This window comes from Myotis lucifugus, unplaced genomic scaffold (genome assembly GCF_000147115.1).
Source record: "Myotis lucifugus unplaced genomic scaffold, Myoluc2.0 scaffold_351, whole genome shotgun sequence".
NCBI lineage: Eukaryota > Metazoa > Chordata > Mammalia > Chiroptera > Vespertilionidae > Myotis > Myotis lucifugus.
In genome coordinates, this window is record NW_005871399.1 from 555,659 (window position 1) to 572,897 (window position 17,239).

The 17,239-nt window shown below is 51.1% G+C and overlaps 1 protein-coding gene across 1 annotated transcript in view; it reads right to left on the reverse strand.

Moving 5' to 3' along the window:
* Positions 1-15,527: 15,527 nt before the first annotated feature.
* Positions 15,528-17,239, reverse strand: part of HIPK2 (homeodomain interacting protein kinase 2) — a 114,560-nt gene continuing 112,848 nt past the window's right edge. The window contains exon 12 of the mRNA XM_023764819.1: positions 15,528-17,171. Coding sequence (XP_023620587.1) covers positions 16,620-17,171 — 552 coding nt within the window. The 3' untranslated portion in view covers positions 15,528-16,619. The remainder of the gene's footprint in view (positions 17,172-17,239) is intronic.

Sequence of the window (17,239 nt, forward strand, 5' to 3'; positions counted from 1 at the left end):
CGCACACTTTTCTGTTTTTCTGGCGCCTGGTACATACAGAAGGTGCTCAATAAATGTGTGTTGAACTAAACTGATCTTGGCTTCTAGTTCAAGTTCTCTTTCCTCTACACCAGGGGTGGGGAACATCCTGCCCTTGGCCGTACAAGACCCAAGAAATCCTTTGGTCTGGCCCTGTCCAGGCATTAGGGGTGAGTTAATTAAGTGTTTGACCGCATACAGCAGGCTAATTTTTAAGTTGATAACTTTGTATGGCCTGTGAAGGATGTTATGAATATCCAAGTGGCCCTGGGCAGAAGAAAGGCTCTCCACCCCTGCTCTACGCCATGCTGTCTCTGGCCCTGGAACCTGCATTTCCCGTTCCAGGGCCACAAACTAGGAAAACTTTCAGATGTTTTGGAGGAAAAAATAAGCAAGATACTCACCGCCTTGTGACATCCATTCTGGACCGTAGTCTAGAGCACAGGACCCATTTGAGCGAATACATACAATTCTAAGACAAAATTGGAATAACAATAAAATTAACACTAATTACTAGTAAGAACTTGTTAGGGCCAGACATTGTGCTGTGCAGTTCACACACGAAGTGCTCGCTCACTTAGCACAGTGCCTGGTCCACAGTAGGTGCTTAATAAAAACCATATTCTCGGAGGCGGTCTCTCTCACCTGCACAGTGTGCTGCAGACTCTGACAGGGCTCCGAGACCTGCCTGCCACCTTGCCTGAGCAGGTCAGGATGCTTTCCTCCAAACCAACCAATCACGTTTAAGGGGTGGGAGGACCCGGAGAAGCGGGCATTGTTTCCCAAATGCTTCCACCTGGAAATGACTCAGACTCCTGAAACCCTTCCTTGATTAAAGGCAAAGCTTGAGCCCTGACCAGTTTGGCTCAGTGGATAGAGCAAGGGTCCTCAACTTTTTAAACAGGGGGCCAGTTCACTGTCCCTCAGACCATTGGAGGGCCGGACTATCATTTAAAAAAAAACTATGAACAAATTCCTATGCACACTGCACATATCTTATTTTGAAGTAAAAAAACAAAACGGGAACAAATAAAATATTTGTATTTGCATGTGGCCCTCGGGCCGTAGTTTGAGGACCCCTGGGATAGAGCGTCGGTCTTTGTACTGAAGGGTCCCGGGTTCGATTCTGGTCAAGGGCATGTACCTTGGTTGCGGGCACATCCCCAGTGGGGAGTGTGTGGGAGGCAGCTGAATCGATGTTTCTAACTCTCTGTCCCTCTCCCTCTCCCTTCCTCTCTGTAAAAAAATCAATAAAAAAAAAAAAAAGAAAGCTTGAACACCTAACTTCAGAAAGACCGAGAAATGCAATCCTTCCATGTGCCGGAAGGAGAAGGTAGTGAAAAGTCTTGGTCCATGGCAGGCCTCCCTGTGACATCGCCACCCACATTCTGTGGGCCCCTCTCCATCAAAGCCCTGGATGGAGCCAAGCTGCTCCCATCGCTGACCTGCACTAGTCAGGCTACAGGCTAGAAGACCTTTATTTTGTTAAACCTCTGCAATTGGGGCATTGTTCTAGAACAAGCATGTCAAACTCAGAGGCTAACACGGGCCAAATAAACAAGGTTTAAGTTTATGTGGGTCGCAAAAAAACAAAGGCTTCAATTTTCATAGAAACATAGGTATATTTCGATAGAGACATGCTGAATACCAAGGGCTGAAATAAACGAGTAATCGTTAACATAAAATAATAGAACATTTTAATAAAAATATTTTTTTCTTGAACATTAACTTATCAGACACTGCATAACTGCACAAATTAATAAGTGTTACACAAGTAAACCTATTTTTCTTGGTCTCCGAAAGCGAAATATTTCCTGTTGCGCACATCAAACAAGTCAGTACAAGACTAATGACGTGGCAATCGGCGGCTAAAATACTCGCTGTTAGTATTAGTGAAGAGAAATGGTAAGGGAAATGAATGCAACACGATTATAGTAATCAGTCATTAGCAAATGTTGTAGTTCGTTATTAATAATTATGTATAACAGGATATTGTAAAAATTAAGTTATGTAATTTTTATTAAAACGTTTTACATACCGTTATATTGGCTGGGCCACAAAAATATTGTGGACTGCATGCGGCCCATGGGCCGCGAGTTTGACATGCTTGTTCTAGAAACTAGCATACTCTGATACCCTACTCAACCTACATGAGAGCTAAAGTTAAAGAAGATAATAAGAAGACAGGCTAATTGCAATAATAAACAATCCTAACATTTCAGTAGCTTAAATATAACTGAAAGATGTATCTCTTGCTCTTTGTGGTTGTATCCAGCGTGGCTTTGCTAGGGGACAGCCACCTGGGCTTCTGCCATGTGGTGGCCCCACCACTCTCTGGGCTCTCAGAGTCCTTCAGACCTTCCACATCTGGCTAGAAACGGAGGGACACGCGTGTGGATAAGTGACTGAGAGCTTTTTTAGGGGTCAGTTCTGGCCATAATTATCTGCAAAGAAATCCAGGAAATATAAACCTCTGTGTCTAGAGCAGGGGTGGGCAAACTTTTTGACTTGAGGGCCACAATGGGTTCTTAAACTGGACCGGAGGGCCGGAACAAAAGCATGGATGGAGTGTTTGTGTGAACTAATATAAATTCAAAGTAAACATCATTACATAAAAGGGTACGGTCTTTTTTTTTTTTTTTTTAGTTTTATTCATTTCAAACGGGCCGTAGTTTGCCCACGGCTGGGATAGAGGAAAGGACTGGGGAAGGTCCAGACAGTCGTCCCGCATTTCACAGATAAGAAAGCTGAGGCGTGAGAGGTTAAGTGATTTCCCAGCTCAGTTCCTGGGACTGAACCGGAATATCCTGCCTTCACAGCCCACTCGCATTCCCTGGCCATTGAACCGCCTTCCCTCCTAGGCTTCACTCACTCAGCACAGCCTCTCCCACTCAGAAGGGCCTCCTCCAAGCATCCCCTTTTCCCTCTGGTCCTGGCCCTTTATCTTCCGATGGGAAAATCGTTCTCTTCCAAGCTGCCCATCCACGGGCTTAGTCTGCAATGGACGAAGGTTCTCAGAGCCAGTGCAATGAAATGTAGGAAGACACTGAAACTGGCCATAAAAGACATGAAAGCAGACGTGCAGTGGTTTCTCTCCAAGCTGCCTGTGGCCGAGTCGTTTAGAAGTGCTGCTGATGGCGGTGTCTCAGTAGGAGGGACTAGATCCCTCCTACAGATCGGCATCTAACAATGGAATTAGATCCTCTCACGTTCGAGGTCTGTCTCTTCCCTACAGAGTGAGGATTAGGGGTGTTGCTGGACCCTGTCACACCCTCAAGCAGAGCCGGCCAGCCAGTGTAAGGGAAGCTGAGGCGGAAGTCAGTCTTTCAGAGGACATTGACAGGGCCTGGGGAGCCTGGTGATGCAGGACCTCGTCCCTCGAAGGCAGAAGTCCCTGGGCAGAGTCCCAAGCTGGCTGCCGGGCAGGGAGAGCACCATCCAATTGCTGGGCGGTGTGGGGGTGGGGGGCCCTCTCCGGGCTCCTGGCTCAGCCGGGAAATAGGCCTTGTTATGGACCTAGGAGTCTGCTTCCTGCTCTTCACTTGGAGAGTAACTTGGACAACCTAAGCCTTGCCACCCAGGACCAGCTATGCCCAAGGGAGCACATTGGAGGCAGTGAGTTTCTCACTTTAGATTAAAAAAAAATTTTTTTTTAAAATTGATTTCAGAGAGGAAGGGAGAGGGAAAGAGAAACATCATTGATGAGAGAGAATCATTGATTGGCTGCCTCCTGCACGCCCCCTACTGGGGTTGGAGGCAGCAACCCAGCATGTGCCCTGATCGGGGAATCGAATCCTCCTGGTTCATAGGTTGACGCTCAACCACTGAGCCACGCCGGCTGGGCTCACTTTAGATTTAAATTAGTTTCCAAAGTCCTGCTGGCGAGACCCTTCCGCACAGCTGCCCTGCATTCTTCGGCGTCCTCTCATCTCTGCATGCCCGCGGCTGTGACTGCTGGCCACATTCACAGTGTAAAAAGCAGTTTGATAGAAGAGTTTTGTCCAAGTCTTTTGCCTGGATTTTTATGGAACTTGGATTTGGCTCAACCGGATTTAACCCATGTTCGAATACTGTGTTTTGGGTTCCATTGGTCTCACCTGAATTCTAGGAAACACAGAATGTGGAGTAGAAACGAGGGTTGATTGGGGCATGAAAATGGGCTAAGTGGTTTGTCCACTTATCCAAATGTTTACTGACCACCCGCTCCACCTGGCGTTGTAACGGACGCCCTAGAAAGAGGTGAGAGATCCTTCCCGGGAGGGTTTTCTGATTTTGGGGGAAGGAAATCAGCAAAGAAGCCTGACAGTGCGGTAAAATGGCAATTATACAGGGATGGGCGGGGGTGGGGGAGGCTGGGAATGTAGACAAAAAGCACCTACCTCATCAGGAGCCAGAGGGCAACCTTCCCGGCGATGAGCAGCTGGTTCTCGAAGGGCATGGGGTCCAAAGCAGGGCGAGGAGGCTAGACAAGAGCGCACTCGGGTGGGAGGGCGAGGTGGGCGCAGGGCCTTCCTCCTGAGGCTGAGGGAGAGACCTGCGCGCAGACAGCCTCGTGGGAGGGCGGGGCTGAGGGAGCCGCGTGGCCACCTGGATCCCTCTGATTCCTCCACTGAGTGCCGGGTGGGGACTTGGAGAGAGTGGGCGGCTCCGTTAGCCAGGAGGGAGCTGGGAGCACCTGGCAGGCTGACCAGGTGCGCAGGGTGGGAGGCCTTCCCAGAAGCTCTGGGAGCCTGGGTGTAGGGGCAGAGAGGTAGATGGCTGACTCTGTCCACAGCAAGTGGGTACAGCAGGGAGCTGTGGGTCCAGGTGAGAAGGTGGGTGGGCCTCATGTGAGCCCAGGAGGCACAGAGGATGGGGGCCAGGAGCCTGGCAGTCCTGCGGGCCCCGAACACTGGCAATAGAGGTCATGATGGCTGTCAGTGAGGAGCCCTCGTGCGTTCCTGGTGGGATGTAAGATGGTGCAGCAGCTGTGGCAAAGTTAAGACTCACCATACAACCCACCGACTGCACTCCTAGGTGTGTATCCAAAAGAATGGAGAGCAAGACTAGGTGCGTGCATGCTAGTGCTCACGGCAGCACTGTTTGCAAAACAGTGGGAACAACTCACTTATCCGTCCACAGATGAACAGACAAACAAAACGTGGTGCCCACAGTGCAACGTTACTCAGTCTCACAAGGACATTCTGACACATGATGGACGCTGAAAGCATTGTTAAGTGAAACAAGCCAGAAGAAGGGCAAGAGTGTATGCGTCCACTTACGTGACGTAGCCGGAATAGGCAAATCCAGAGGCAGAAAGTGGAAAGGTGTTTGCCAAGGGCTGGGAAGTTGTTCTTGAATGGGTTCAGAGCTTCTGTTTGGGATGATGAAAGTTCTAGAAATACATAGTGGTGATGCATGTACTAATGCCACCAACTGTACACTTTAAAGTGGTAAATTTGGTGTTATGTATATTTCACCATGAACATGCTGGAATGATGAGAAGCCACATTGGAGGCGGAGGAGGAGTTGCTTGTGCTTCCCGAGGTGGCCAGGAGGGGGCGGTGGAGCTCATGGCTCCAGTAGATGCTCCTGGGGAGGACCCAGGTGAGCAGTTCAGCGAGGAGCATGGACGTCTGGGGAAGGGCAGGACGTGGGTGCAGAGGGAGGTTGCACCCTGCACCCTGCATGCACGTTGGAAAGCTCTTAGGACGGCGATGACAGCAAGGCCTCTGGGATGGGTTTGGAAGCGGAAGGGGTTGAAATGGCTCAGAAGAGGGAAGGGAGCTGGGAGACCTCAGGGGCGGGCAAGTGAGGCCCCTGCACAGCCACACACGGGCATCTTGGCAAAATTAAAAAAAAAGTCTTTATTGATTTCAGAGAGAGGAAAAGAGAAGGAGAGATAGAAATATCAATGAGAGAGAATCACCAATTGGCTGCCTCTGCACGCCCCCTACTGGGGATCAAGCCTGCAACCCGGGCATGTGCCCTGACCGGGAATTGAACTGGCCACCTCTCAGTGCACAGGATGACACCCAAACAACTGGGCCACACCGGCCGGCATCCTGACAAATTTTAAATGCGGCGCTGGGTTATAAACGTGTTCAGATGTATTAAATACGTTTGAAAGGCTGCTACTCGTAGCAGTAACCTCTTTAGTCCCGTGACGGGTCTGGTTCCAGAAGAAATGAGCGAAATGAGCGCGCCAGGCCCGTGGACAGTGATTCCAAACAGTTTAATGTAATTCCAAGACAAAGTGCTACACATATACAATATGCATATGTGAGTTTACAAATTTTAATTAATAACTCGTTTCACCTCAGAGACCGAAAAAATGATCAAAAAGAAACTGTGAGTAACAAGCTATAACATAGTTCACCACACGGGACCCCCTTCTCACCCTACAGTTAGTAATATTACAATTAAAATAACTATATTCTTCTATAATTTTTTTCTGTTAAAATCATCTCATAAATTTACAATGCTATTATTAGTTTCCAAGACTAATATAAATTCACTCCATTTTTCTACAACGAAAATGATTATTAATTTAGAAGCACACGACGTCATGATGAAAAACACAAGCATTTTAGTAGCAAGGACTTGATCAGTTAAGAATTATTTTTCTTGTAAAACATTCTAAAGCCAAGTAAAATATCCATTCTTATAACATACCTAGAATATGAGACTAAGGAGTAGGTTACATAGAGGTCTACGACACATTGGTTTGTCTTTAAAAAAAGTAGACATTTATAAATAAAAAAGAAAAGCGGGACAATTCACGTAGGAAAAGGAGGTACACGAGAAAATACTGTTGCACGCAATAATTTTCACAAAGATTAACGTGGATTAACACTTTTTATTACAGAAACAGTACAGTGAGGGAACACAACAGACCAGGGCTTCCATAGGGTTATTGAGCTGAGATGACCTGGAAGAGAAAGATCTGGACGAGATGACCTTGGGGAGGGAGCCGCGTCGCTGGGGCTGGTGACCCAGCGTCACCTGGCCTCCTCTTCCCTGTTCTTATTCTGGGGCGTGAGCCTTCCATCCAGAGTGTCCTAAATTCACGGGCAGTTGAAAGGTAAACATTTCTACAGATCCGTTCTCTTTCCACCCTAATGGATACCATTTTTGGAAACGTGATATAATACCAGAGACGGCAGCTCAATACATGTGGTCAAAGCAAATCGAGATGGAAAATTCCAGTCGTTCTGATTCGTTGCCTCCCTCACTCATCTATGCCCTTGACCCTGGGGACCCAGAGAGCGGTGGTGCGCTCAGGGCCACCTGCCGCCACTGTGGCGAGCTGTGACGCCTCAACCCAGGTGTGGCAAGTGCAGCCTGGGGCTGACTCGAACTTCTAAAAGCTCCTCCTCCTCCTCCTCCTCCTCCGTAAAGCTATGCTTCTCCTACCCGCCATTTGGTTTGATGTATGTATATACATATACACACAAACATACATATCAACCTCTCTATCTACACAGTGATTCTCTACTAAGCTAGAAATTCTGATGCCCCAAAGTATGTCTTCCTGGTCTACTTCATTTGGTTAAGAAGATGCACACAGAGGATGAGGAGTTGCTTTGGGGCGAGAAATGATTGTGCCCTGGGAAAGCTACGAAGAAATGAGCAGTACCACGAGTGAGGCGCGTGGGGGGCGGGGAGAGAAACCATGCCATGTGGAGGCATCGCCAACAGGGATGCCTGCTGGGAAGGGAGGGGTGGGGGTGGGGACACTATGTCCCATTCATAAGTCACAGAAAGCTACAAAGAATGGGCATGGTCAAACCACTTTTCCTTCCCAAGTCCTCATAACCTGAGCCAAACTATTAAAATAATAATAAGTCCATTGCCCCTTCGACCAAGCAGGCCACTCACAGGGAGGCAAGACCACCCCTCACAAGGCTAAGTGGGCCCTTCTTCCTGGCTCTTGAGAGAGCTTCCTGGGAGGCGGGGTGCCTGGCCGTGGGGCTGTGGCGACAGCAGGGCAGAGGCCGGGGTGGCCACGGGGACAGTGACACGACACCAGTGGGGTAGGCGGTGCGGGGAGAGACTCGTGTGGTGACTGGTTGAAAGGAACCTAGCGAGCAATGGCAGAGCCCTTTTTCAGATACAGTATAGTTACTTTTTTAAAAAAAAGCCAATTTCTATACCTCTAGTTTTAAAAAATATGGTTAACACCCAAAGACAATGACATAAAACTCATTTGGTTAATTAAAGCAAAGGGGAAACCAATCGGAGGAAAGCGGGAGCATAACTAGAAGGGACGAGATGAAAAATATTTTACAATAAGATTTCTAACGAAAGCCTGAAATAAGAACATACTGTCAACAGAGTTCACAGGGGAAAAGCAAATGCGTTTTAAAAACACCACCACAAACAGTTCCCTGGTCCCGGTGTCTGCGGTTTTCAAGGTCTCATCTGCTAAAGGAATGCCCTTTAGTTCACAGCAGGTCCTCCTCACTCCACAGAACCCACAGCTGCCGGTCTGTTCCTGTAGGACAGGGCCTCGCGCTGACGTCTCTCACCTTCAGTTCTGACCTCTCCTTCCATGGGCCTCGGGGGCTCCTCAGTCCCCAGCCCCTCCTGCTCAGCAGACTCACAATCTCTAGGAAGGACCCAGGCCCCCCTCCCACTGGCCTAGGCCTCAAATCCACGTTTAACAGAGCCAACACATCCTTTTGCATTTATTTTGTGTCAACGGAGAAAAGGACTCGATGACAGCAGATGTGGCCAACCTAGGCAACGAGTACAGGCGTAGGGATGGATGGCCTCCCCGCAAACCCCAGCAGAACGTCGCCAGGGGGCCCAGGAACAGCAGCTGCACTTCGGGGCTCCCTGGGTCCCAGTGTCTCCTACTGCCTAGTGACTGGAGGTCCGTGGATCACTAATAAGTTAAACATTCAAATCAAGACAAAGTCAACCAACCAGGTAGCTGTTCTCTCTGCCTCTTCTGAGATGTCAAGGCCTTGAAGGGTTGATACAACATGGCACGAGGTCTTCGCATCTGGCCCAGGCTGGGGACCTAACCTGGAAACCCTTTCACATTCTCTCTCGTTCCCATGGAAACCGTAACATGAAGGGCAGTGCTACACAGCACAACCGCATGGGTGGGACACCCTGCCTTGGGGGCGCGGCTTCCAACGGGAGGGGCCGCTCGCTGGGGTCTGAAGATGTCAGTTATAAACAGAAATGTCTTTTTTTTTAAAGTACCAGTTTAAATGTAAACTATAAAACACTTTAACTATAAAATGTAGCCAGAAATATGCTTCAGCATCCGCGGTCAATTATTTAGTGTACGCATTTAAAATGTGACTCTCTTGCTGTCTTAGAAGGCTAACAGCGTTTTACAGTAGCTAAGAACACACAGACTTAACATGTGCATTTGAACGTCACATTTGATTACAACAGACAGAGAAGCAGCTCTCCCTCGGTTTAATTTTCGTCGTGAAGATCAGCTATTTTCGGAATTCACTCAAGCCCACAGAGTTCACAGTCTTCTAAATCCCAAGAGCAGGCGGCTACATGACTTCAAAAGAGGCTAAAACCAGGATGAATGCCCACAGTTGAGGTATTATTGCCATTAGGTCACAGTTAGTGTAAGATAATGTATCTAAAACCTTCTTTAGAAAAACCCTTAGGTGCTCCGTCAGGATTCCAGCACGCCTACCGAAACCAACCAGGATCTAATGCTAATGAGCTGGGTTTGCTTCCAATGGAGTTCAAGTTCTAGAGGATTCCAGAACTTGTGTCAACTACCCAAGAGTTTAGGCAGACAAGCCTGGAGCCAGTCAATAAAGACGTTTTTAAAATAAAAAAGAAACAAACAAAAAACGCCCACCCAAAACAACTGAGGAGATGTTTCATGACAAATAAGAATTTTCTAAAAAATTAAAAATTGAGTCCCAAAGTACTTCTAAATTCTTGTCACCTCTCAGCCAAAATAAACACGCTCTGTGTTGCTACCAGCCTCGGACGGCGGCAGAGCCTCTCCCTCCCTGTAGTTTCCCTCCGTTCACACACCACTGCGCTACCAGCCTCGGACGGCGGCCTCGAAACAAAACCTTATTTTGCTCCTCTTTCTAAAAATCGTCTTTCTCCTTCTTCTATTTTTTTTTTAAACAAAGAAAAAAGTTCCTGGACACCAGACCCACACATGTATTTACAAATTCGGTGTGAGCCCCGGCCCTGGTTCTACCCAGAGCTGAAGAGTGGGTCGGTTACGAGACCAGACTTGTCATGATGTTTATCAGTGCAGTCAAAAATAGCACGTTGAAAAAATATATATATATAGCTTTAGTATTGCCTTTCTAGAATTAACTATAAGCAAGAAAAAAAATGTTTTTTTTAAAGAAGAAATTTTTTTTCCATTTCTCTCTCATGAGTTTGTGGTAGCAGCAGTACTAAGACCAGTTGGTACACTGGAAAGGGACCTAAAACAAATTCTATTATGAAGCAAAAGAAACACCCCTACGATTTTCTCTCAAGTCAAGCTACTGCTGCCCCTCTGCTCGCCTCCAGTGTGGGACGCCCTCTCCACGCAGACCTGCTGCTGAGTCCCATGCGCGGTGAGCCACAGCGCGGGGACATCCTAAGGCCTTTCTTTGCATTTAAACATGGGAGACCCCGAGGCCAGCGGCTGAGACCTGGGTCCAAGGCCCGCTCCCTCCTAGCCGGGTGACCCTGGCAGCTGCCTCCTCTGTAATGGATGCCTATTGCTGATTTCACCGTTATTCTGAAGACCAGGTTAAACAAGCTCACGGATGAGCAGTGTTTAGCACAGTGTTTGGCACACAATCGATGGGAGTACCATTAAATGGTCAGAAATATGAGGCTGTTAATTAAAAATCCTATCTCAGCCAAGGCCTCCTTAACAAAAATTTCACTAGAAATGTGGCAATTTCAGACCACTATTTTATTTTCATTAGCACATGCTACTCTTTTTTTGTTAGAACACCAGCTTCCTCACCACCCACCATCAGTAAAGGGGGCGTCGTACATGGGGTAGCTCTGAGGGCGCCATGAGGTCACCCTCACAGGGCTTGCCTGGGGCCTGGAGTGCTGAAGGCATTCAACAAATGCTGGCTGTTAGTTGAGGGCCATTGCAGGTTTTGAGAAGAAATGAGATAGTCAATCTAATATTCTTGAGATTAGGGGCTCTCGGAGGCTTGTGGGAGTTGAGTTGGGGGCACCCAGGAGGGTCCCTCTGGGGCAGGTATTCTGAGAGCGTGCCCTACGGAGGGTCCCTTCTGCGTCAACTGGGTCTGAAGGGAAGAGCTGGCGTGGAGCTGCAGGAATGAGGTGAGAAGCTTCTGCCAGGTGGGGTGATGCTATTGACAGAGGCACCAATAGTCTTTGAAAGTCTCTGTTGCATTTAAGTCATTTTACCATCGTCAATTCTCTAGTAGCCCGGCTGAGATTTTATGGACTAGTCTGTGGAGATTAGAAGTGAGAGTCCAAAGGCATCAAAGCCCGGCTCCTGCGCACATCCAAACCCCAAACGCAGCTGAACTTCCCGGCAGGTCTGCCCGGTCAGACCCGTGGGGACACGAGGTCAGTTAAGCTCACAGAGTCACGTGGTGTCTCCAGCCCCCCAGTAGCAGCAGCGTTAGGGTTACTAATCTACTTCTCTGAAAAGATGAGTACAGCTTTGAAATCAATGTAACAACAGAAAGTCAGGATACAGAGGAAAGAGAAAGACAAATGGAATTGCATCACTAACAATGTCATTATTGCCCCGAGAGGAAAGACAGGAATGCCGTCATGCTGTCCGTGTTTGGAGGTGTCTCCGAGAGGGTTCTTTGGCTAAAGAAAGGAACAGTGACACCTTCCTTTCCAATTTGGTAAGGACAGCTCTGGCCTGCTTCCTTCTGGGGGTTCCCCATGAAGTCTGTAAGACACACCAGAAAGAAAAGACCGACCGGGTGGACGAGAAGCACGCCAAGTCCCCTGGGAGGGAGTGCTTTGTGGCAAAGCTCTTATGCTGGCGCTGTGAGGGCCCGGCAAGGCCGCGGAAGGAGACCTCGCCTCTCTGTTGAATTTTCCCTGCTACCTGGTTTTTTCTCCTGTTTTCTGTCCCAGAGCCTCACATCCTGCCCTGCCCCCAGCACCAGACAGAGTCCGGATGAAAGCTGGGTCAGCCCGCGGACATGGCGTTTCACCCCCACAGCCACCAGTAATAGCTCCTCAAGCCTCCTCATCTCTTTCCTCCAGTTTCCAAGAAAGTCTGCTCCACTCACTCACTCACTCACTCTCACACCCCAATCCTCCACCACAAGCTTGTTCAAAACCGAGTGTCTGCAATTCTACAGGTCTGGTCGAGGGAAAGCAGCCCTTAGCAGCTGCGCTGACCTCGCCCTCCCTCCGCACACCCAGCAGCCTGGTGTCTGGGCGGGTTGTCTCCCGGGGTGAAGGGGACTGCCAGCTGGCTCCCGCGGCCTGTAGGCCACTCAGCGCCAGGAAGGCCTGGATGCAAATCCTGTCCGGGAGACAACCGCCGGCTGGCCCCACCCTCCTTGTCCCTCTGACTCGATCAACCCCATGCTCTTTCACAAAAGTAACTGGCATCAAGCCTCAGACTCTCCCACCCATCGGCCTGCTCACCCCTTCCCTTGGAAACAGCCCAATCGTCACGAAAGAGGCCCTAAGCGCAGACACACGGGTGCAAACATCCCGGAGGGCTGGCTCCCACGGCAGTCTCCCTTGCCTGTCTTTTTGCATTTCCCCTCTCACTCTTACGACGTTTCCTCAGCAAAGAAGGATGAAGCCAATTACTGAACAGATGATGCTCTAGGTTATGGTACTTGAGGTCTAAGTAGGACTAGGTTGACACCCCTCTACTTGAGAGCTTGGTCCTAGGGATGGGCAGCCTTTTGCTCATCCCATTTGCTAGGGCGCCTCAGTTGGAGGACGGGATGGGAGATGCGGGCAAGTGCCAAGGAGCACCGGCAGAGGTTGGCGCCTCCCACTGGAGGCACACAGCTGTGATCCCACAGCTGTGCCGGGGACTGAAGGAGGAAGGCAGGCGGGGACTAGGGGAGTGTGCTAACATTTGCTGAGTGTCTGCGGGACTGGGTCCTGCCCATCTCCCAGCTGCACCCCTGCCCTTTCAGGGAAGCTGGCATTTCAACCCTTTCTTCACCCGGGGCTGAAGTTTCTGGGTTTGTGGGCAGTGTGTGTCCACCTTGCTGATGGGAAAATCAGGGCACTGTGGGCCGATGATCTCACCCTGGCCGCAGTGTGAGCAGCTGCTGGGCGTGTCAGTGTCCTCCGGCCTCCTAGCATCCCTCCACCCTTTCTGGCTCACTAGTTTGTCCTTAGGATTGCAAGCTGAGAGGTCCTGGGGGCAGGGCCAGACTGAGGAAGTGGGCAGCGTGGGGGGAGGGGGGAGGGGAGGCGGCAGTTTCCAGGGGACGGTCCTGCCTGCCCGGCAGCCTTACTTGGGCTTCCAGGAGGGACAGTGGTCTCTGAGCCACCCTCCTGGTGCCCCACGGGAAAGGGGGCGCCTGGGAGGGGCTGCATCAGCTCCGGCAGGGGGCTCTTTTGGCGGGACAGGTACATGGCGGGTGTGAGCAGGCCAGGATCTGGGCAGCCGGGTTCAGAAGCGCAGGGCCAGGCGGAGGCCCACGCTCAGGGCTCAGCACGCGCGGCCTGTGTGGTCAGCGCCCAGGCTGCGCAGAGGAAAGGCCTGATTCTTCACTCTTGTTCTGCGGGGCATCTTTCCTTGACAGCTCTCAGTGGAAGGGATGACAAACAGTTCACCTAATTCCTTTGTCCGACAAAACTGGACATCTGTATGTCCTTCCTGTCTACTCAGATACTCACAGATATAATCAAATAAGTTTAAATATTAAAGAGAAAACACAAAGATACATGGAATAAGTGTGCATTTCAAACCCCAACTAAAATATCCACACGATGATAATGACAATAATTACACTGATAATAATCAAAATAATTAGTACAATAATATTATCTTTATGAGCAGCATGGACCTTTCATTCCTGGTCTGGAAGAAAAGGAAAGAAGTGTCAGGTGAAAGTCGACGTGGTAGACAGAGTCATCTGCTTCAAACGGAAGGCTGGTTGTCTTTTCTGGAAAGGTCAGAGGGCGCGAGGGCTGGGCGCGGCCCAGGATGCTACAGTAAGGCCAGCGAGGCTCACGCGCAGCCCAGACAGGTAACTGGGCTCGAGACCTGGTGGGGCGCCGCGGCCATCCTTGCCGGAGTCGGGCCTTCCAGGCTGGCGTGGCCTCCAACTTCACCCCCTCCCCCGCGCCCCCCACTACTCCCACCGACTGGCCGTCTCCTGTCGTCTCAGAAGGACGCACTGCCCACATCAGACAGACTATGGATCCTGCTGGGCCCTGGGGCTGTCCGCCCTCCGAGACTCATGTGTCCTTCCTTCCTTCCAGCCTGAGGCCGGGATAAATGGGATCTCTGTAAGGTAAGTAGGACTTGTGGTGGGTCGGGAGGGGAAATTTCCAGAGTTAGTTCACATTTCACAGCTAAGAGCTAAGGTGAAGGTTTGGCTTCCTCACTGAATTAGGTCGGATGTCACTATAAAAACACCTTTCACAGCAGATCGTTAAGGGAGACGTGGAGGGAAGGAGGGAGGGCGGGAGGGAGGGGGACGGGGACGAGGAAGAGGACGAGGACGGGGACGGGGACGGAGCGGCCTCTCTGCACCTTGGGAACGCGGCGTTGGGCTCAGTTAAAGACTCAGCGTGGAGAGCCGACGTTTAGGGCCTCCCTTTAAAGCCTCACTATGACCACACAGTCTCCTAACCTTCATGAGTGTGAGTTGCTGTGAGCAGAGACCCCACCTGCCTCCAGCAGTTCAAGCCTGAGAAACGTCCAGAATGTATCAAAGGTGCAAAGAGGGCAAAGGGCAATTTCTTTGGAAACCTAACTGGCGGCGGGAGGGACCTCCAAGGGGTGGCCGAAGGCCTCCTGGTCACCCCCATAAATGTCCCCCTGCCTTCTGCCCACCAGACCCTCAAAAACCAAAACCAAGTGGTGCCGTGGGCAGGCCCAGGTAATGAGGGAGAGACCGCAGCGAGCACAGGCTGGTGGCTGTCTGCAGAGGGAAGGGTCCAGAGGGGAGGGGCAGTGCGACAGTGAGGCCTGGGGGAGGCGAGAGCACCGGCTGGGGACCAGGCCTGCGCTCCAGCCCGCAGAGGCGGCAGGAAGTGTGCCGGCCTGGAGGTGGCAGGCGGCTGGCGGCCTCCTCTCCTCTGTCCTTTCCACACCAGGAAGGAGTCAGCCACTAGCAAGGCCAGCGTTTCTGCAACACAGAGGGACCTCTGGCCCCACAAATGGCAGAGCAGCCATACAGGTAGAACAGTCGGTGGGGGGTGGGGGTGGGGAGGAGGGGGGCTGCAAGGGGGGCTCCTGCTCTGTCCAAATAAAGTCATCTAAAACATCACACCCACCAGGTCCACCCCCAATCTCAACATCCGGGGGCTCTCCGGCCTTGCCAGCTCCCTGACACCCCTCTGCCAGCAAACAGCCATAGACAGACAACAGGTACTAAAATTAGATTAAATTAAAATTTAAAAACAAAAAGAGGAAAGACCAGAGTAAAATGTTTCAACAGCACAAAAGTGCCGAGATGCTCCGACTCGCCCGCCAGCGGCTTGGAGGACCGTGGAAGGAAACCCTCGCGCTCCGGTTCCGTAAGGCACTAGGAGGGAATGATGTCAAGTCAGGAGGGAGCCCGGCCGCGCCCAGGACGCACAGGCGCTCGCTCACGCCTGGGCCACGCCACCGCGTTGGTTACATGCCTGTGCCCTATCACTGTGTGCAGTTACACTGAGGACAGTCTCTTGGTATCACGGGAGATGAACACAAAGCAGAAACGGGTGCAGAATGCTACATTCCACCGGGTGTCGGCAACGCCCGCCAGCCCTGCTATGCGACTAGGGATTGATTCAAAGAGAAAATAAATCTTCAGAAAGAAAAAACTAAAGTTTGGAACAAACATTATGAATGACATTTGAGGAGTAACTTCCTTAGGGATTTATCCAGAGTGCTCAGAAAGAGAACACGTGCCCTCGGGGAGGGCTTCCTGGGCCTGGCCACCCCCTTCCCCCCAAGGAGCCTGAACAGCCCAACCCCCCACATCAGGCCACAGCGGCCTGACCTCTAGGGCTGTTGACCCTTCAGAGTTCTGGAAAAATCCCTAATCCTCATGTTCAACCATGAAAAACCTATTGGATTTCCATATCAGGTGTCCCTGACAGCAAATTCTTAAATGTCACTTGCTGCCATATGAAAATAACCTCTGAAAAGTTCATAGACAAAGTTCTTCAGAAACTGGCCCCCCTTCCGGAATCTTCCATCGCTCTCTCTTCTCCTTTCCAGTTTGGTGCAGAATGGGTTCATGAGCTGTGTTTTTGTTACCGACGTTTTCTTTTTTTTCTTTTTCTTTTTAAAATAAAAAGCATAGATCCCCTCCTGAATCCCTTCTTTTTAAAAATGTTCTCTTCTCTGCTCAGTCCTCCCACTTCCTAGTTCAAGTGTCAGCAGTGTCCCCGCCCCGCCCCTTGTACTGCTGCTGTGCGGCGTCTTCAGTGCCAGACGCCCAGCTCCCGCCCTCGCCCGTGCCCCCTCCCAGTGTCTATATGTACGGGTACTGGTTGACCTTGGCGGGGCTCAGTGGGTATCCAGTGTAGACGGTGGAGGCTGGAGAGGCGCTGATGTAGGTCTGGTGGGCAAACTGGGCTGGATACTGACTCGGGTGGATGGTGGGCGAGGGCAGGACCCGGGGGCCCATGCTCACGGGGACCTGGTGGACGATGCTGGCCGGGTAGGCAGTGTGCTGCACGGTGTGGCGTGCCGAGCCTTGGGAGGCCACCAGGTGGGCCACGGTGCCGGTGGAGCCCAGGGCCGCGGGCGCCGTGTAGGTGTAGAGGTGGGGCTGGGTGGGGAGGTGGGCAGCGGCGGCGGCGGCCAGGTGGGGGTGCACAGTGCCGTGGCTGGGGCTGTTGTGCGGGAAGGAGTACGGAGCCTGGGCCATCGTGGGCGTGATGTAGGCCTGCTGCCGGCGGTGGCTCCCGGTGCGGTCTGCAGTGATGTGCTGCTGAGCCTGGACAAGGAGAAGCACCAGGAGAGGGCTGCACTGGGGGCTGGACACACGGGAGAGGAGGAGGGGGAAGTGAGGAGGGGGAGGAGGGAGAGGGAGAGAGGAGGAGGGAGAAGTGAGGACAGGAGAAGAAAGAGGGAGAGAGGAGGAGGAGG